Below are 19,650 nucleotides of genomic sequence, written 5' to 3'. Positions count from 1 at the left end.
GCCCACTCTACCCAGCCCTGGCCCGCCCCCACTGCCCTCGTGACTGCCCTTCCACTGGCCCCCTAAGAGGTGAAGGAAAAGCCTTAGGCTGGGGCCTCAGGAAACCTGGCTCAGGCCTTGCATAGCCCCAACTTGCTGTGTGACCCTGGGGAAGCCCTGCCCCTCTCTGGGCCTGTTTTCCTGTCTCCCTGATGGAGGGTTGGACCTCAAATCAATAACAGTCTGTGATTCTGCCCGGGTGCACTCACCCGTGGGTGTCGGGAGCAGGTAATGCCAGACACACAATCTCGCTGGCCCGAATCTCCCCGTTGGGGGTCACTGCCCGTTCATTCTCGTAGTAGCTCAGGACCCCATCACTAAGGACACACCAGCGTCGGCTGAACTCTGGGGAGAAGTTGGACGGAGAACCGTGAGGGAGCCCTCCACTCTCACCTGAACACTACCTCTGCATCCTCCCTAGGCCCCCACTCCCACCTGACCCATGTCCTCTTTATTCTAACTCACAAGCTTCTCTCCAATCCATCCTCCTCCCTGTCACTCCAACAACCCAGCCCAGCCCACATGTCATCCCTGGACCTGCAGGGTCTGCCCCTGCCCCCTCGCCAACTGCCTCTCTGACCACTTCTGGGTACACACCCCACACTCCCTGCTTTTGCTCCTTCTTCACCCACACCCTCCACCCTTCAAGGCCAGCCCAAATGCTAGAGGAAGCCTTCCAAATCGCACCCTGCAACCTCATGCCCCACTCTCCTTTGCCAGCGGGACCCATCACTCTACACTCTGCTTCCTCCTATGATGGCTCTGAGAAGACTGACAAGATACCATAAAGGAACAGAAATGGAAATCTGGAGCAGGAAAGTAGGAGAAAGAACAGAATGTCAAGGTCATGCAGGCTCATTACAGTTCACAGCACTGAGCATCACATTGGCTCGGAGCTTCCTGGCACCCAGGGCAAAAAAAGGATGACTCAGACAGTTACATAAATAACATTATCCAGCAGAGGGAGGTAGACTAGGGGCACTGCCCCAGGGGCAGTGAGGTGGTAAACAGCCCAGAGTTCCAAAGAAATCTGTTGGAGAGTTGGAGGGCTTCATCTGGGGTGCTGAGGGATGCAGTGAGCAACGGCCTCAACAATGCTTGCATAGCACACACTGTGTCTCACCCTGTCCATGAATGAGGGCATGACTTTGCCCTCTGAGGGTGGTGTGTCCCAGAGCCTGCCTCCCAGGCTGGGCTTTCTCCAGGAGCACCAGCCCGGCCTCAGTCACACTTCATCCTGCGACATTTGCAAGGGCCCACTGTGTTTAGGCACCATTCTAGTGCTGGGAGCTTCAGTGCTGGCCAAGATGAGCTTATATTCCAGTAAGGCACAGAGAATCAGTAAATATATCCGTAAATAGACAAATTAGTATAAGTGGTGTGAAAGTAGGGTAAAAAGGGCTTGCTATTTTGGATTAAGTGATTGGGGATGAAGTCTCTGAGGAGTGACTAAATGTGATCTGTTTGAAGTGAGGAACTGACCATGTAGATATCTGGAGGAAAGCATTTTCAAAAACGTGTGTGTTTGAGAAACAGCAAAGAGGCCAGTAAAGCCAGAACACAGTGAGTGAGGGAAGAGGAGTCAGAGAGGTAACAGGGTGGGGCGGGTGATGGGCAGGTCCTTGTGGGATGTGGTAATTAGGGCTATGGATTTTACTTAGACTTGGGAGCAAATGGAAGGGAGGACAGAGCTTTAAGCCTAGTCCTCAAACTTCCCAGCCTCCACATGCTCCAAATACCAGATGCCCAGAGCGGGGCCCACACCTAGTAGGTGTTCCATAAAGTTTTCTTTGGTCTAAGGGAAACTCTGACTCATTCTGCAGCTCCATGCCCCACTCCCACCCTGCTCAGCCCATTGATTAAGCACCTACTGTGTGCCCAAGACCATACCCAGGAGGCCTTCCAGGGTGACTCTGCACTTGGCACCCTCATGTGTCCCCCAGTCTGGCCAGCTAGCTATCTCTAGCTTCTCTGGCCCTGCCGCCAACAGAATGCCCTGGGCAGGGGCTGGCCCAGCACCCACCTTCCCGGGCCCGGCGGTCCTGCAGTGGCTTGCCAGCGGAGGCAGTCTTGTAGAGGAAGCCACTGTGGTTCACAGTTGGCAGGACAACTGAGTAGTGCTTTTCCAGGGGCTTCATTGAATCCGGTCGAGGTATCTCTTTGGGGAAGGAAAGGAGGAAAGAATGGCTGGTCATGCCCACCATCCCAGGGTGTTCTCCTCACTCTACTTGGGTTGGGTATCTAAGCTGGCATTCAAGTCACCAGCCCCGCTCCCCAGCACAGCTCCCTGTCTAGCACCCTTGGGCTCTTACTGCCACATTCAGGATTTTGCCTAAGCCATTCTCCACCTTTCCCGCCTGTGTAAATTACACCCCACTCGCAAGGCCCGGCTCCAGTACTTCTCCTTCCAGGCAGCTTCCCTGACTCCCTAGCCCAGCTCTTCCTGTTGGGGGCACAGGGCCAGCACACTAGAAAGAGGGAGGCCTTGAGCAACTCACTAACGATTCCTATAGGGAGCCCCGTCTCAGACAATGCGAAGCTGAAGGAAGCAGCCTGGCTCCAGCCCTGCTCTCAGCAGCCCCAAAGCCCAAGCCAGCTGGGTGGTCTCCTGTGCCTCCCTGGACACCTGGGCTCTCTCCAGCCCAGTGCACCCCACCCACCCGTGGCCCTGAGCCCAGAGCGCTGGCCGCCGAACTCCACCCTCAGTCCTGGGATGTGGCCCCATAGGCCAGCACTGGGCCACGACCAGCAGCGCTCACCCCCACCGCCCCCTCCTCACCCACCCAAGAGTGGGAGCCAAACAGGATCCAACCTATCTGCGACAGAGCCCTGCTCAGACAGAGTGGTGGACGAGGCTGCCGTGGTGGGTCGCCCGCACACGGGGAAATGCGGCACCACCCCCACACAGCAGCACAGACACACTCTGCACATGCACAAACCCCAAAGCCCTTGACACCCCCTAGATGCAAGAAAGCAAGGCCACCACAGCTCAGAAATGCAGACACCAGCACGCGGACACCACCCTGAGGGCCCACGCCACAGGTCAGGGAGAGACCCACAAATACACAAAGAGAGATGCCAAGACAGAGACACAAGGGAGACTCAAAGGGACACACATATGAAGAAGACAGAGGCACAAATGTACACTGATGTGCAAACCCAAAACACACCCAAAGTCACACACACTGTTACACCACGGCCCCTGGAGGAGCTGCAGTTACAGCTCGAGTTGGTATATAAAACAAACCTCACAGGACGATACACAGCTCCTGGCACTCTGCAATCAGGATCCTTTCCAAGGAGCCAGACTCTGGCAGCAGGGAGGCCCCATCCCTCGAAGTGGACAGTCCCACCGGCCACTCACCTGTGGTCCGATTGTTCCGAAGGAATTCCATCTGCAATGTCTGTCCCGCCTGCTCGGCAAGAGCCAGGGGCGTGGGGGCCTCAGGGTCCCCCGAGAAGCAGTTGACCCCAGCCCCACAGCCCAGCAGCGCCTGGGTCTCGGCCAGGTCTGAGGTGGTGACCGAAGCACACAGGGCCTGGGAGGAGGGGAGAGGAGGGAGGGGCGGGTCAGCCCAAGCCAGAGTGAGGGGCCAGTGGGACCAGGGCTGTGAGGGAGGAGACAGAGGAAGAGGAAGGAGTCACTCAGGTCAGGGGCCCACCCTCCGGGTGGAAGACAGAAGAGAGGGGAAGAAAGACAGGAGAGGAGGAGGAGGAGAAAGGCCAAGAGGAGTGAGGGTGGGCAAAGGCTGCCCCACAGGGGCCAGGTATCCCAGCAGCCCAGGCCTCACCCCTGCAGGCAGCCCTGTGGGACCCTGACAGCCGCCAAGCCTGTTCTCTAGAGGATCTCAAGCTCCCTCTGCCTTGCGGAAGGGCAGAGGGGGGTGCTTTGTAGCTAATTCCTCCCACATTTGAATTCCTCACCGCCTGCCCAGCCCTCCCAACCAATGGGAGTTGCCGCCCCTCCTGGCTGGCGGGCTAGACTGGGCTGGGCTGGGGGCTGAACGCCTGGGTTCCTGGGAGGTGGAAGCCTGGCTCCCACTGGGCTTCTAGCTGGACTGAGCCTGACTGGGTGGGGCTGCTTGGGGGAAGGGCTGAAGGTTGACCAGCGGTCACAAGTGGCATCCCCCTGCCTCAGAGCAGGCTACCTCCCACTCAGGCCCAACCAGACCAGGGACAGGGCTTGGCTCCCGGCCTGTCAGGGCCTGGGGCCCATACAGGGCCTCATCTTGAGTGGGGTGTGGATGGGGGTGGGTCGGAGCAGCCAGCTGTTTTTCATGAGCCTGACAGGAAATAGCATCCCCATCAAGTTCACTCCTTTTGGCACGATTCAGAAGGAGCAGGACGGGGTGCGGAGACAGAGGAATCAGGAGGGAAGGGAGGCAGACAGATGCTGGGGACGTGGCCTTGGCCCAAGGGTCAGGCCTAGTTCCTCCTTGCTTTGTCCCAACTGTCCCCATGGCCTAGGCAGGGCTCCTCTGCCCTCTGAGCCTCAGTCTCCCCACAGGCCAGCTCTTCACTCTCAGCTAGTAGAAATGATGGGCTGAGATAGAGTGAAGAATTGGGGGGCTGGGAGAGGAAGAAAGGGGGTAGTTTCAAGGGGCCTCAGAGTTCCAGTGCCCTGACCTTGTCCAGCTCCTCCTGGTTGCCAAAGAGCGGATGGTAGCGACGGTACTTGCCCTCTCGGTATTTGGCCTCTAGGTGGCACCGCCGGGCACCAGGGCTGCTGTTGGGCTGTAAGGCCTCACTGGGGGGCACGTTTGCTGCCCAGAAGTGGTTCCCGGCAGCATTGCCCAGCTGTAGGAAGAGCTGTGGGTGTGGGCAAGAGGTCAGAAGGGCAGCCTACAGCCAGGGGCCCACGTCCGGCAAAATCTTGGTTTTGAGGTTGTCAGGCAAGAGGCTGGTAGAGCCAGGCCACCTGCCATCGGTTAAGCTGAGGGGCAGCCTGGCCTGCTGGTGGCTGTGGGTGCTCCCCCACCAGACCCAGGCCTGAGCCCAGTTCCTCAGCTCATTGATGGCACAAGAGGCAGATAGTTTGACAGGCGGACGCCCCAGGCCTGGTACCTGGTTGGGGACCTTGCTATTTCCCCACCCAGTCCCACATCTGGGACTCGGCATTCCTGAGACTATCACAGCTGGGCTGGTGGTAGTGGGTGGCTAACTTGTCAGCCAATTGGGTGGGCAGGGATTCTGGAAATATCTCCTGTCCCTCACATTCCTCTCTGGGCTCAGAGGAAACAGGGTGAGGGCAGACTGCACAGGGGTCAGGCATTCAGGGGCCTAGTTTATTCATTCTTTCATTCTGCTGATCACCCAGTCCACAGCCATTTCCTGGGTCCCCCACCTTGCCTGTCTGTCAGGTTCTGCATGGGGTGCTGGTGTCAGAGCAGAGAACAAAGCGGAAACAGTCCCAGCTGCCAAAGACTCACTCTGTGACTTTGGGCAAGTCATTTTCTTTCCCTGGGCCTCAACATCCACATATGTATAAACTGGGGATTCTAACCCTAACTCACAGTGGGTGTGGCACCCAGATTGCTTTAGAATCTGCAGCTTGGCTGGGGCTGTCAGAAAGGCTGTGTGTGGTCAGGCCCTGGTTCAGCCTCCTGTTGCAGATTCTCCCCTGCGACTACCACACACATCAGTACCTGGGAACCCAAAGTACACAGGCACAAGTGTACACGTGAGGGTTCCCCAAATGGACATACTCATACCCACTAGTGCATGTGAATACAGATGAAATGAAGTAAACATTTTAGGTTTTGCAGGACACACAGTCTCTGTGGTATATCCATCATCATCATCATCATCATCATTATCTTCTTCATCTTCATCTTCTCCTCCTCCTCCTTCCTCTCCTTCTTCCTTCTCCTCCTTCTTCTCCTCCTTCTCCTCCTTCTTCTTTCTCTTCTTCTTATTACTATTTTAGCAACCCTTAAAATTCTTAGCTCACTACTCAGTTTGCTGACTTTGCCAAAAATTGACTTTTCCAAGACCCCACCCACTAGATGATCCCGAAGGTCTCGTGCTGGGGTCAGTGAGATGGGGTTGGGAGACCCAGGCAGCAGCTGAGTGAGACAGACCCCAAATACAGGTGACTCCCCACCTCAATGAGTGGTTCCGTCCACACCTTCCGGTCCATTTTCAGACTCCGCACCTTGGAGATGCCAGCGCCCAGGCCACGGTGCTCTCCTGTAGACAGACGGCCAGACACGGGTCATCTGGGCCCTCTCTCTTCTATGAGCACTCCCCTCCTCCCCCTCCCCACCAGAGCCCATGGAGGCAGACAGGAAGAGGCCACGGGCAGGACCCAGGGGCTAGGCCTGCAGCTCCACCTGCCACACTGCTCTTGAATCCAGCTATACACCCCTGCCCCGGGCGGTACCCTGTAACCAACACATGGGCTCCGGCAGCAGCCGCCTAGCTGGCTCCCTACAGCCATGCTTTGTCCTCTCAGGCCACTCTCCACACAGTCCAGCCGGAGTGACCTCTTTAAAATGCAAACCTCTTACTTCAATCCCTGCTTTAGACCCTCCAATGGCTCCCCAGAATTAGATCCAAATTCCTTATGTGCTTCTCCTCCAGTCTTATCTCCTGCCTCTCTGCCTCCCCTTCCCCCATCCTGCTCAGCCACAGTCTCTTCCCTCTTCTAATCACCCAGGCTCATTCCTGCCTCAGGGTCTTTGCACTCACTGTTCTTTCTACCTGGACTCTCTTCCCCCATCTCCCTAGGGTTGGATCCCTTCTGACATTCAGATCTCAGCTGACGGATCATCTCCTCAGAAAGGGCTTCCTGACAAACACATTCTCCACCTAGTACATGTTATTACTGGATACTTCCACCGGATGCTGTACGTATTTTCTGCCTCTCCCCACTAGAATGTAAGCTGCCCGAGAGTCTTGGTGCCTAGAACAAAGCCCGGCATATAGTGTGCACTTAATAAACCTCTGTGAAATGAAAGGGGAGGGGGGAGCTGGGGCTGGAGGGATGCAGCCTTGCTCAGCTACAGATCCCACAAAGGATCCCTGAAGCAGGGAGGGGGCTGGGGGTATCAGGAGCGTCTGGCACTGCCTGACTCTGGCTTTGGCCTCACCTCCCTCTGCAACTTTCCATGGAGCCTCTCGTCCACTCCAGCCGCCCTTACCCCTCCATGAGCTGATACCTTCCTAATCTGGTCTCTGGAGCCAGACATCTGACCTAGCTGTCCCATAGCAACTTCTCAGAACTGTTCCACCCCCTGGACCCCTACCTCCCAGCCCAAAGCTGTTCCCAAGAGGGAATCCCCAGCACTCAACACATCATGGACCCTCAGTGAAGGCTGGTTGAACAGATGAACGCATCTTGGGTACCACTCTCTTTCTTCTTCATCCTCCTCATCTGATCTGGGACTTTTCCACCACGGTTCCTACATACCTCTCAAATGCTTGCTTTCCCAGACCAGGCTCCCCAACCTCTCTCCTGGATCCAGCAGCAGTCTCCTCACTAGTCTCCAGCCTCGAGCGCTCCCACTCAGGTCCCACCCACCAGCCAGAGTCTGATGCATAAATCTGACCATGTCCCTCCCACCCCTGCCTCCCATCCCCCTTCTGTTTGCAAAGCCCTGCCCAACCTGGCCTCCTTCCACTCTTCTGATGTGACAGGAGTGCTGGAACCCAAGAGGCCTGGGCTCATCCACTCATTTACTTGCCAGGTGACCCTGAAGGAGCCGTGTTCCCTCCTTGTACCTCAGTGTCTGTACTCATGATATGAAAAGTTGAATCCGTGCCTTGCAGGTTAATCACAGTGGGAAAGGCTTGGCACACAGGTGCAACTTCATGAACGACACCCTGATTCTGCCTTCGCTCCAGCACCTCTGGCCAGACCACCTGCCTTCCTGACACCACAGCCCTGTCTGCCTTGGCCTGGCGCCCACCCCCACACACCTGCGCAGCGTTTGCAGATGACGACACAGAGGTTGATGGAGGCCCAGTCAGGCTGGGCAGCCCCACAGTCGGCACAGAACCTGTTGGGGGCCACGGCCCAGATGCGCTCGGCCACCTCTGAGGTAGACAATGCCTCAGCAATGGCTCCTTGCATGGCCTCCAGCCACTGTTCCTTCTCCAGCTCTGACTCGGCCGAGAAGCTGAGGACACAGGAGTGGGCACAGCATGAAGTGGGGGGACAAGGTATCGAGAGCTCACAATCAAAAGGGGGAGGCGCCCAGGGTCTGTGGGACAGTAGACATGGACAAAGGCAAGGACACCACACACCTGAGAGATGTGAATGAGAGCTGGGGTGCCTGGGGGTGTTCTGCTCTGCCCCACAACCCCAGAGTAGGAAAGGCTGCTGGGAAGAAATGATGCCTAAGTTAATAAGCCTTGATAGATGAGAAGGGCTTAGCCAGGTGAAGAGGTGAAAGGGTGATCTAGATGAAGGGAGCAGCATGTGCAAAGGTATATTCCAGGACCTGTAGGCAGGAGGGGTGTACTGGCAGAAAGGAAGTTGGGAGACCGAAGGGGACAAGCTTGTGCCAGAGGTGTTCAAAGTGCACCCAGAGGACAAAGGAGAAGCAGGAGAGGGTTTCGGGGGGTGAGGGTGGAGGGGTACAGAGATGTCTTCCCCTCTGGCTCCTTCCCTGCTGCCATCAAGTCGTATGTGTGCATTCAAGATTTGACTCTACCCAGAACCCACTGCCATGGCCCGGAAGGCACCATTACTGGAGATGGACATTAATAGTGCTTTATGAGAAGTGCTGAAGACCACCCTCATCCACGAAGGTCTGGCATACTGAATCTACCAAGGCCTTAGCCTAGTGCTAAGCCCGTCTTTGTGTGCTCAGATCTACCAGTGCGAGCCCACGTATGTAAGGCTGGTGGAAGCCCCTGGTGCCAAACACCAAATCAACCTAAGTAAAGCTGATGACAATAAGGAATTAGGGGGAATGGGCAGGTCTCTGTAGAACTAAGAGAAGGAAAATTTCAGAAAGTGGTTGGTTACAGTTGTATGGTAGTTAAGGAGGATGGCAAAGAATCTCAGGTCATGTGTGTCAATCAAAGATGACTTCAAATGCAAGAAATGAACAAATAAAAACTTGGCTTTCAACAAAAAGGAAAGGAAAAAAAAAACCCTCTGATGGTCACAGATAGTCAGGCAAAGGGTGAGGAGGCAGGCACCAGGCCAAAGGGCCCACAGGCCTAAGGCAAAATGGTGAGGTGTGGAGAGGAGGGACCAGAAGTTGAGACAGTGACAGAGGCAAGACAGGGGTGGTGATGGGTTTGCATAGGAGTGAGTAGGAGAGGCGGGCTCCCCATGGGTGGAGATGGGGGCCTGGGAGGAACAGTAAGCTGAGAAGGAATATAAGGTGCAGGGCAGATGTCCACAGAACCGTTAGACATGCAGGCCTAGAGTCGAGGAGAAAGACCCTGCTGGAGGCAGAGATCTGAGCTTAGGGCAAAAGAGATGATGCTGGTGGGGTGACGATGCAGAGCTGACTGAGACGTCACTGCATACTGTGTCGGATAACAGCTTTACAGAGCTTGCAGTGCTCCAATTCCCAGAGGAGGGAACTGAGGCCAGAGAAGCCAAGTGATTTTCCCAGGTCACACACTGACCAAGTGATGGACCCTAGATGTTATGAACTGAATTGTGTCCCCCTAAAATTCAAAGGCTGAAGCCTCAAACCCCAACGTGACTGCATCTAGAAATAGGGCCATTAGGGAAGTAATTAGGTTAAATACTGTCATGGGGTGGGGCTCTAACCTGACAAGACTGGTTTCTTTATAAAGAGAGGAAGGAACACCAGACAGCTCTCTCTCTCTCTCTCTTTCCACATGCACACAGAGGAAAGGCCATGTGAGGATACAGTGAGGAGGTGGCTGCCTACAAGCCAGGAAGAGAGACCTTACCAGAAACTAACCCCAACAGCACCTTGATCTTGGACTTCCAGTCTCCAGGACTGTGAGAAAATTAAGTTCTGCTGTTTAAGACCCCCCCCACCCCGGTCTGTGATTTTCTGTCACGGCAGCCAAACTAATACAGGATTTGAACCCAGGCACGGTAGAGTGCCTCAGAGCTGAAGGCCTGGGAGCAGGCAAGCCTGTCCAGGGAGAGGACAGAGAGACCACTGAGGGATGGCTGAGCTCAGAGGAAACCAAGATGGTAAAGCTTAGAGGCTGAGGGAGGAGCACCCAGGATGCGCATGAGACAAGGAATGAAAAGCAGCCTTTGATCTCAAGCAACCATTAAGGACAGACAAGCACTTTCGAGGGAGCAGGGCAGGCTGGAGGGGCAGCAGGGTGAGTCCATACAGGAACAGTGTGGCAGGGAAAAGGGGACACTGATAGACAGAGGGAGGGGGGTAAAAGTGAGATTTCTTAGAAGGAAGAGATCAAAACAGGTTAGCAAGTGAAGGTAAAGGCCCAGCAGGGTAGGCAGGGCTGAAAAGGGAGGGGAGAAATCCATCCCAGAAGGAGGGGCAGCTTTCTCCATATGCAAGAAGGGGAGGGAGTGAGGATGCAGGTGAGCAAGGGGAGGTAGGCTCACCTGAAGATGCGGTAGGGGGTAGTGAGGTCGAAGCTGCGCCGATCCGCTGTTTCCTTCACGTTGCCCACACTCATGTCAATGAAGGTGATGCCGATGCCCAGGTGGTACTCCTGGCAGGTAGGCAGGAAAGGGTGAGGGCAAGGCCTGGCGGATGGGGCTCAAGGCCCAGGGAGGGGGCAGAGAGGAGGGAGAGGTACTTTAGGGACTAGAAGGTGACCAGGAAAGAGATAAGGGAGGGCTCAGGAATCTGGGCATGGGTAAATGGACCTCGATTAGAGGCCATGTAGCAATAAATAGGGGGTCAGGAGCCAGGGTGGTGGTGAGAGGGTAATGCTCAGAGACCAGGCAAGAGATGGGGGCAGAACTAGGGGCAGGAAGGGGTGTAGGCAAAGGGCTGAGTCAAGGGAAGGGTATAAGGGAAAGAGCAGGGCTGAGGGACTAGGCGAATGGGGGCATGGGGCTGAGGGAACCAGGTGGGCGGAGCTGAGGGATCAGATGGGTTTGGACTGAGGGACCAAGTGGGCATGAGGTGGGGCTGAAAGAACCATGTGGGCAAGGGGTGGGGCTGAGGGAACCAGATAGGTGGGGGTGGGCCTGAAGAATGAGGAGGGCAGAGGGCAGGGCTGAAGGAACCAGGTGTGGGGGGAGGGGCCTGAGGGACCAGGTGGGCAAGGGACAGAGAGGTTTAGCAGTCTGGCCAATCAGTCGCACCTCCAGATTCTTGTAAAGCTGCACTTTGTCCCCGACCACAGCCACATACAGTTTATTTTTGAAGCCACGTAGCTCCAAGGTGCCAGCATGGTCAGGGGGCTCTGAGCCTTGAATACCCAACGGACAAGCCCTAGACAGCCGGGACCGAGCACGCTGCTCCGCCACTGCCTGCTGCAGGGCCTGCATCCACTCCTTCCGCTCCGCTGTGGGCAAAGGGGGAGTGGCAAGCCTGAGCTCAGCCTGGCAGGGAGCCCCTTAAGTTTTCCCCATTCCAGGCTCAGGCAGCACTTCTGCCAGAAAGCCCACCCAGCCTGGCCGGCCTAGCTCTGACTATCTGAGTTCTCTGACTTGGACGAGCTCAGGCTCCAATCCCAGCTGTGACACTTAGGCTGGGCAAGGCACTTTGCCTGTCTAAGCCTGTCTCCCCCTGCACATGGGATGTGCACCTCTAAGGACTCAATGGTGTCTTGAGAGCCAGTCAGAGGGGGCCCCACCCTTTCCTCACCTCAGAGGGCCAATTGCTCTCGAGGTTTGATGTGGTGGGAGCAGATGTACCCTGTACCCTGGTTCGCCTCCCCTACTCCCCAGGCCAAACTGACAGACAGTCTTCTCCCTGCCCCATTCCCCACCATCACTCTCTGCCCGGAAGGCAAAGGTCCTGTTGTTTGTGATCACTTCAAACTTCTGGTCTCCAATGGCAGCCACGCGGGAAATGCAGGTCACAGGGACAAAGCGCTTAGAGTAGGCATCCTGGGGAAGAGAGGAGCTATACTGTGGGAGTGGGGGTGGGGCCTGCAGAGGCCCAGTCCCTCCCTGACTCCCTCAGTCTCCACTGAAATGAAGGTTGCAGCCCCACCTCCCACAGGTGGTCAGTAATAGCCCCCACATTGACCCTGGCCAAGGCCACGGCCAGCTGCTGGGCCAGAAGGACATGATTCAAGGAATCAGATTGGAACTCTTGTGAGGACTCATCTGGGGAGGGACTCTGCCTGGGTTCAGTGTCAAGGTTCAGCCCAGGCCCAGGCTGGAGCAGGGTCATGTCAGGGACTAACACAGGCCTCACCTTGTTACTATCAAAGTATCGCAAGTGATCAGCATCCAGTCTCACCCATCGCTTCTGATAGATATAAGATCTGGAGAGGGAGAGGCAGGGGAACAACATAGCAAAGGACTGGGAATTAGTGAGAGGCTCTGGGATCACCCTAGCTCCCCTGGCAGCCACATACAAAGCTAGAAACAGCGAGGTCCAAGAGAGGAAGGATCCCAAATGGTCACTGAGAAGATGGACTTTATCTACAGCAAGAGTGACTAAAATCAAACTCAAAGTAGGACTTCCCAGTTTTAAGGGTAATGAAATATAGCTCTGGTGGGGGTGAGACCTGCTCAAATAACCTTGTCTCCTCTCGTTTTTGGATCCCTGATACCTGTATACTAGAGCCCACCCCATGCAGGGCACCAGCAGGACCCCACAGGCCTCACTCACCCTTGTGGTGGGTTCTTGTCCAGCCAGCCAGCCTTGATGACTGGTGGGATTGGGGTGTGGCCAACGGGCAGCTTGTCCATGGGGTACAGTGGGAGCTCAGGGATCAGCAGGCTGCTGGGCAAGGATGAGCTCAGGCTGCTGGTGTGCCAATCACCACTGGTGGGGAGGAGAGGGAATAAGGGGGCCAGAGTGCGGGCTCCCAAAGGGTAGGGACTAAGGGGAGGGGAAAGCTGGGCTGGGCTTGGGGAAGGAAGGTGGCTGGGTGGGAGAATTACCCGAGAGAAGTGGACACTCACTTGGGGACGCCCTCGTAGGCATGGTCATCCTCATCTTCATCCCCTTGGTCGTCTCCAGACAGTTCCTCCCCCTCGCTCAGCAGACTGGCCACACGCACAGCCCGTGGGACTTGGCTCACTGGGGGCTCCTCCTGACCCCCAGACCCGTTCAGCGTCATGCTTCCCTTCAAGCCCCAGATCACACCCACCTCAGGGCTGCCACACCCTGCTCTGTCCACTCCATCCCAGACCCATACAACTCAGTACGTTTTCTTCTGTTTCCTTATACTCCTCTACCTCTGCTGGAAGACTGCACAGGGACCCAGGGAGACGAGGTCACACAGATGGAAAAAAATCAGTGCAGGCATGGGCCCAAGTCAGAGACAAAGACAGAAGGATAAAGAGATTAAAAACGCATAGGTGGAGAGTTAAGACACTCAGAGAGAAGTCGACACAGGGACACAGAAAGTGAAACACAGTCAGAGGGACAGAGACTTCAAGACGGACGTGCTCCAAACACCAAGGGAGAGAAAGGACCACATACAGCCACCCAGATGCAGCAGAAAACTGGAGCTGGAACCACAAACCAGAGCCCCCAGACCCCGACACCTCAAGACAGCAAAGGGGGAAGGGAATGCTCCCAGGACCTGGCTGCCCACTCTCTAGCTGGGTCTGAAAGGTAGCTGGGCAGCCCGCCCAAACCCTAACCACCGCCTGCCCCACCTTCTTGGTCATCACAGCAGCTGGGGCTCCTGGCCCCTCCTCTGGGGCCTCATCGTAGTCAGAGTCATCTGGGGAGAGAGAGGGGTGGGGGAGACTCAGAAGCAAGGAAACCTGGCCTCCACCAGTCTAAGAGACCCCCAACCCCCACCTTGGCCTGGCTTTTGAAAAAAGGCAAGAGGGACAGGAAGTACTATTTATGGTCTCAGGGCCTCATAGGACAGCACTAAGAGGCAGCCAAAGGAGAGGCTAGGCCACCACAATGGCGCCCAAATAGGCAGCAAGCTTAGGGGTTAGGGGCAGGGACTGTCTTAAAAAGGCTAAAATAAGGCAACAAGAATTGAAGCTCAGGAAAAGTAGACAATGCAAGGAAAAGCACCCCACCCAAGACCATGGAAAAGAGTCCCAGATGTTAAACCACGGGCAACTCAAGAAGTCTGCCATCTGCCCACACCTAACAGTCAGCAGGTCAGATAGGTGGGTGCTGTCTCCATCCTGGAGGATGAAGAGAAGGATGCTCACCTGTCTGGGGCCACACCGTGGGTCGGTGGCAGGACCCAACAGAAAGGGGAGTGCGATCCTTGCTCCTTGCAGACTCTCCAGGGCCCTGATTCCAGGCCACACACCCAGCGCCCCATGCTTCACTACAGCACTCACCGAACTCAGGGAGCAGGCGAAGAGGCTTCAGGGGAATCTCTGGTGGGCTGGGAGGTGGAGATGGGGGCTGGGGAGGAAAGGTGGCCGGGGGCTCCTCAGAGTCCGGTTGGGGAGGGGATGACAGTGGTGGTGACAGTAACTCCTCCTCCTTGGTGGGAAGGCTGGAAACAGACCAAAAGTTGGGCATCAAGCCCAGTATGGCTGAGTCACTGGGCTAGAGACACTGCAATAGAGCCAGGACTCAAACCCCCTGAGCAGCCAGCTCACCTGAGCTGCAGCAAAACTCATTTGTTCCACACACTCAGACAGGAGCCTCCTCTACACTTCCCCTCCCCTCCTCACCTCACTCCTCTGCCCCAAACCCTTCAAGCTCCCCAAAGCCTAAAGGAAGCAGGTACCTTCCTTGGCTTCATGAGCTGGCCCTGCATTGCTGGGACAGGCTCACCTGTCCCCAAAACTCTAGCTTTTAGCCACAAGTTCCCCACTGGGACTTCACTCTAGAAGAGGGATGAAGGTCAGCATGGAGCAGGGGGTGCTGTGCATCCTAGCCTGGTGAGTCAAGGAAGGCTAGACCTGAGCTTTTAAGGATAAGAAGGCACTTGTTGGCGAATGGATGGGGCAGGATTGAAATGGCCATCAAGGCCAAGGGCACAGACCAGAGCCTCAGAAACCAAGTCCTAAGGCCCTGAGTCACAGATCTCTGGCTCAAGACCATCTTCTCTCTTGTCCCAGATATGGATATTCACATCTCTCGAGGGCCCTCAGACCCCTCAAGCTCACCTGAATGCACCACACGTCTCATCTCTGCTATCACTCCCTCAGGAAGCCTTTCCTAACTCCAAGGCCAGGTCCGGGGCCCCGTGGGCTCCCACAGCCACAGTTCTGCTGTCTGTTTCAGCACAGATCACACTGCTCCCTGCAGGCTGAATGTTTCCCAAAGGCCTTTGGCATCAGAGATGTGGGTTTAAACCTTGCCTCAGTCTTAGTTCCTGTGTATCCTGGGACAAGCACTTAGCCTCTCTGAGACTCAGTTTCCTCTTCTGTAAAGTGGGGACTACAAAACTGCCATGGTAGGTGGCTGGAGGATTGACCAAGACAAGGCGTATCACTTGCCAGCACACAGGATGCACAGGGACCACCAGCTGGAGCCCTAGAAGCCTGGCCTCAACCGCTGTCTCTGCTAGCATCCATCTGGCAGGGGCTGAGGAGGCGCATCAGAGCAAGTGGGCAACTTTCCCCACTGATTATTTCAGCATGGTCTACTGCCCCAACGTGCCTGGCAGTGACTGACAGCATGTGACTGCTGCGGAAGCAAGGAAGGGCTGGGGCATGACCAGGATGCTGGGCCTTTGCGCGCGTTGTTGCCTCCTCCAGGAATAGCCCGCTCCCTGGTCTCTGACTGGAGAACATCTACTTATCCTTTAACTTCAAACTCCAGTGTACCTTCTCTGAAAGTCCTTTCTGACCTCTCCTTCCTGCTCCCCCAGGTCCTGCCCATGTTTCCCTCTGTTATGAGTCTTGGATGAATTATTCCAAGTAACTTTTTTTTCCCCAAGATCTTCCTCCTTTGTGCCAGGCACTGTGCTAGCATCTAAGCCAAGACCTGAACCCTGACTCCACAGTCTGTGCTTCTTAAGACACATAGCTACTTCCATATCACCTTGTACTCTTATTTCCTCTCTGTAGGTAAAGAATGAACAAAACCCTTTCCCTTAGAAACCTACTAAAGGTGGTATGCCAGCCACGTGCCTAGGCAAAACTGCCTGTGGTAAAATGGCCTGAGTGAGGAACTGCACCTAGACTGGGAGAAACTGTAAGGAGTCTCTCATCCTGGGGAAGATGGAGCTTTAGGATTCTTGGAGTGTGGTGGCTTGTAACTGGGCACAACCTGTGCAGCGACCTGAAACCACACCTGTGCAGTTGTTAGGAGACATACTGGCCCCTTGGGGCAAGAGGTGTCTTAGCCAGGGGGGCTGCCACACCTGTCCACTGTGACTCTCAGTCCCACACCCGCAAGCTGCCCCATGGAGAACCACAGAGAATGGTTCCTGGACAGCTGTGTGGTCAGTGGCACTGACTGCTCCAGGGATCCCATGGCAGAGGAAGACCTGCAGCTGTCCTGATGGACAACTGTTCCCACCCCATATGCTTCTCAGGAAATCTGATGCCCAGTGGGCCTCTCGTAGTAGTTTAGCTGGACATACAAAGACCCCCTGATGGGCTCTGTACCAGGCTGTCTCCCCACTTGACCCTGAGTCTCTTTAGGGCAGGGGCAGCTTTGGACTCGACTCTTTATCCCTATAGCCCAGTACAGGGCCTGGCTGAGTCAGCAACAAGAGCATGTTGGATGGGTGGGTGGGCAGGCAGGTGGACAGGTAGATGGACGGACAGAACAGGTAGACAGAAGGATGGATACATAGGTGGGTGGGTGGATGGGTAGCTGGACAGGTTGGCCATTAGGGTGGGGAGGGAAGCAAAGGAAAGGCTGAGTGAGTACCCACAGGCTCAAGGACAAGACGTGGAGTGTCGGCCCCCAGTTGCTCAAGTGCAATGTCGTTGGAAACTTGACAGGCAAAGCAGTCTGTCACACACAGCCTCCCACACTCCAAGAGGAAAGGGCCCTGGGGGCCTGGTCTGAGATTAGCTAAAAGCAGAGCTCTAAGTTGTTGGACCAGAACCAGTCAGACTGGCTCAGAGGAGGTGGGGACAGGCTCTCCCCTTTCAATGCCCAGCAGGGCTGAGTGGGGCTGGATCCCTGCCTCCCCCTGGACTGAGAGCCAGTACTGAGGTGAACGTGATGGCAACAGAGTATCCTCAGAGCCCAAGCAGCACCGGCCCTTCTACCTCTGGCCCCTGGTCCTGCCCCATCACTGTCCTGACAGTCTGTGAGGCATCTGCCCTTCCTGAGGCCTGCCTCCCCAGCACGTGGGTTCTCTGAGGCAAGCGCCACACTCACCTTCTTCACCATTGTCTACCTAGCACTCAGCAGGGATTAATACATAAATGAAGACCTGGATTAATTAATTCTTATTCAGGATGTGTGTGTGTGTGTGTGCTTCCCCAGCTGCCTTTTAAGTGCTTTACGTGGATTCATTCATTTACTCATCACAAAGGCCCTGAAAGGTATGGCTTATTGCTACCCCAACTTTACAGATGAGGAAACTGAGGCAAAGAGACAAGAAGTCATTTGTCCTTGATCCCACGGCTGGGATTTGCACCCAGGAAGTCCAGCACCACAGACTACAGGCTCAACCACTAGAGGCAAATGAGGCCCCAGCCAGAATCAGAGGGCTTCTGAGGCCCGCCTCCTCATACTGGCCACTGCAACTCAGGATCCAGGCAGCTCTGGGGCTGATGTTCTGTCCAAGAGGAAATGTGATCATACCTCTGATAACAGTGTGACAGTGGTAAGAAGGGAGAGGGGAACAGATGCTAAGGGTTCCTGTCCCAGCAAAGCCTTTGCAGGAAAAAGACTACGTGCCAAGAAGAAGGGGGCAAGGGGGCCCCTCATGGACCTTCTGACCTCATTCCTGACACCTCCTCCAGGAAGCCTCCTAGCTGATCCCTGCCTGCCAGCCTACCACAGGGGACCAGGGCCATGCTGAGTCAGGGCCAGGCCCAGGAAAGGAGAAGTGGTATCAGGAAGGCACAGATGTGGGAAAATCCCAGGGGAAGGGGCAGTGCCACAGAGTGCCCTCACCCCAGCCGGAGTGCTGGCCATGTAGTGCCTGCACCCCTCAGAGCAGCCCCAGCTCCAATCTGCAGCTGAAGCCCAGCTGGGATGTTTCTCACTGACCTCTGACCCACCAGACCAGACAATCAGCCCAACCCTGAGCATGTCCTCAGTGGGTCTGCCTCTGAGTTCGCTCACACCGCTTCCTCCTCCTTACTTCTCAGCCCATGGAGAGCCAGTCTACACCTCAAAACACAGCTCAATGGTCCTGTCCTCCAAGCAGCCTCTGAGATGCCCACGTAGAACTGCTCTCCCCTGTCCCCCACCCCTGGCTCCCCTACTCCTTCAGCTCCTTTCTCCTCTGTCCAAGTGACAAATGGACCCGTCTGCTCTCCCCACTATGCCCATGGCAAGGCTGGGCACTCCTGGGCAGGGCAAGGGCTGACCCACCCCAGCCTGAGCCCTCAGCCTAAAGAGGTCTGTTTTGTTGGATTCAGGCAGATACACACAGCCAATCTTATAGCTGGGGGTTGGGGGACACATGAGGCCCCCGAGCCAGAATAGGTAAGAATAGGGTGGCCAAATTATCAATCATATAAACCAGAACACTTCTGAGAGTTGAAAGAAACACTATTAATAAATATGTCAGGGCCACAGGTATAAACAGGGCCTGTCCCAGGCAAAATGAGATGTGTGGTCACTCTAGTTAAAGAGACAGAGCTTTGGAGCCAGGCAGACCTGGGCTTCAACCCCAGCTCAACCACGCACTGGTCTGTGTCCTTACAAAGCAGGTCACTTCACCTGTGAGCCTGTTTCCTCTCTGATCTGCTTCCAGGCATACTGATAATTCAGTACCGAGAGCCACTTCCACACATCACCAGCACAACTTTCTCACACTGGCTATGGCTGAAGGAGGCTCGGGCCTCACAGGCTGAGCCAGGAACCTGCTTTATAGCTTCTTCCTCCAGGGTGGCCCCTGGCTCTGCCTTCACACTTTTCTGTCTGTATCAGTCACTATAAGGGCAGGTGGGCCACAGAGTGAGGCAATCTCAGGCTGGCCTTGAACTCATCCCCTACTCACATTCCAGCCATCCTTGACTGAGCTGCATCCCATAAATGCACACTTCCAGGCTTCTGCATATGCTGCTCCTTCCACCAGGAACACATTTTCCCATCTGACCACCTCCTACTCCTCCTTCCAAAAGTCCAAACCACTTATCTTCCACTTCCACTTGGTGCCTCCCCTCATGCCCCAGGCTGGGGTGGGACTCCTCCAGCCTCCACACTCCGGATCACCCAGTATAGCTGTGTCTGTCAATGTCTGCTTCTCTGAACTGACCTCAAGGACTCAGGCCTACTCTGTCCTGGAGTTCAGGACCCTCCCCCTAAAGGGTCACGCAGGCCTTGGAGTGACGCAGCCCAATCCTAGCCCCTGGACTTTTACCAGCAGGGCCAAGAGGCGGGGTCAGCTATGATTTGGACACATCTGCCTCCTCTCCTGACCTCTTCTGCCCACAGGGGCAAACTTTCCAGCTGTCACTTCCTCGTCCTACATGGGGCCCAGGCCTCAGTC

General features: G+C 55.7%; 1 protein-coding gene and 1 pseudogene across 9 annotated transcripts in view; one reads left to right on the top strand and one right to left on the bottom strand.

Moving 5' to 3' along the window:
- Positions 1-19,650, bottom strand: part of ARAP1 (ArfGAP with RhoGAP domain, ankyrin repeat and PH domain 1) — a 61,675-nt gene that overhangs the window by 13,308 nt on the left and 28,717 nt on the right. For 6 of the 9 annotated variants that reach the window (XM_072969259.1, XM_072969261.1, XM_072969264.1 and 3 more), the window contains 14 exons: positions 14,405-14,565; positions 13,751-13,818; positions 13,049-13,179; positions 12,753-12,908; positions 12,333-12,402; positions 11,899-12,019; positions 11,270-11,472; positions 10,559-10,668; positions 7,960-8,159; positions 6,143-6,228; positions 4,666-4,848; positions 3,404-3,578; positions 2,063-2,197; positions 249-384 (listed from right to left, as the gene is read on the bottom strand). In XM_072969259.1, the coding sequence (XP_072825360.1) occupies positions 249-384; positions 2,063-2,197; positions 3,404-3,578; positions 4,666-4,848; positions 6,143-6,228; positions 7,960-8,159; positions 10,559-10,668; positions 11,270-11,472; positions 11,899-12,019; positions 12,333-12,402; positions 12,753-12,908; positions 13,049-13,179; positions 13,751-13,818; positions 14,405-14,565 (1,935 nt within the window). Of the gene's footprint in view, positions 1-248; positions 385-2,062; positions 2,198-3,403; positions 3,579-4,665; positions 4,849-6,142; positions 6,229-7,959; positions 8,160-10,558; positions 10,669-11,269; positions 11,473-11,898; positions 12,020-12,332; positions 12,403-12,752; positions 12,909-13,048; positions 13,180-13,750; positions 13,819-14,404; positions 14,566-19,158; positions 19,219-19,650 lie in introns of those variants that run through there. The other 3 variants (XM_072969265.1, XM_072969262.1, XM_072969263.1) reach the window with 3 other exon arrangements.
- LOC116282073 (small ribosomal subunit protein eS12-like) lies at positions 8,739-9,095 on the top strand (annotated as a pseudogene).

The sequence above is a fragment of the Vicugna pacos genome, chromosome 10, assembly GCF_048564905.1.
Source record: "Vicugna pacos chromosome 10, VicPac4, whole genome shotgun sequence".
NCBI lineage: Eukaryota > Metazoa > Chordata > Mammalia > Artiodactyla > Camelidae > Vicugna > Vicugna pacos.
The sequence above is the reverse complement of the archived record's forward strand: the minus strand, read 5'-3'. Positions and strand labels throughout refer to the sequence as shown.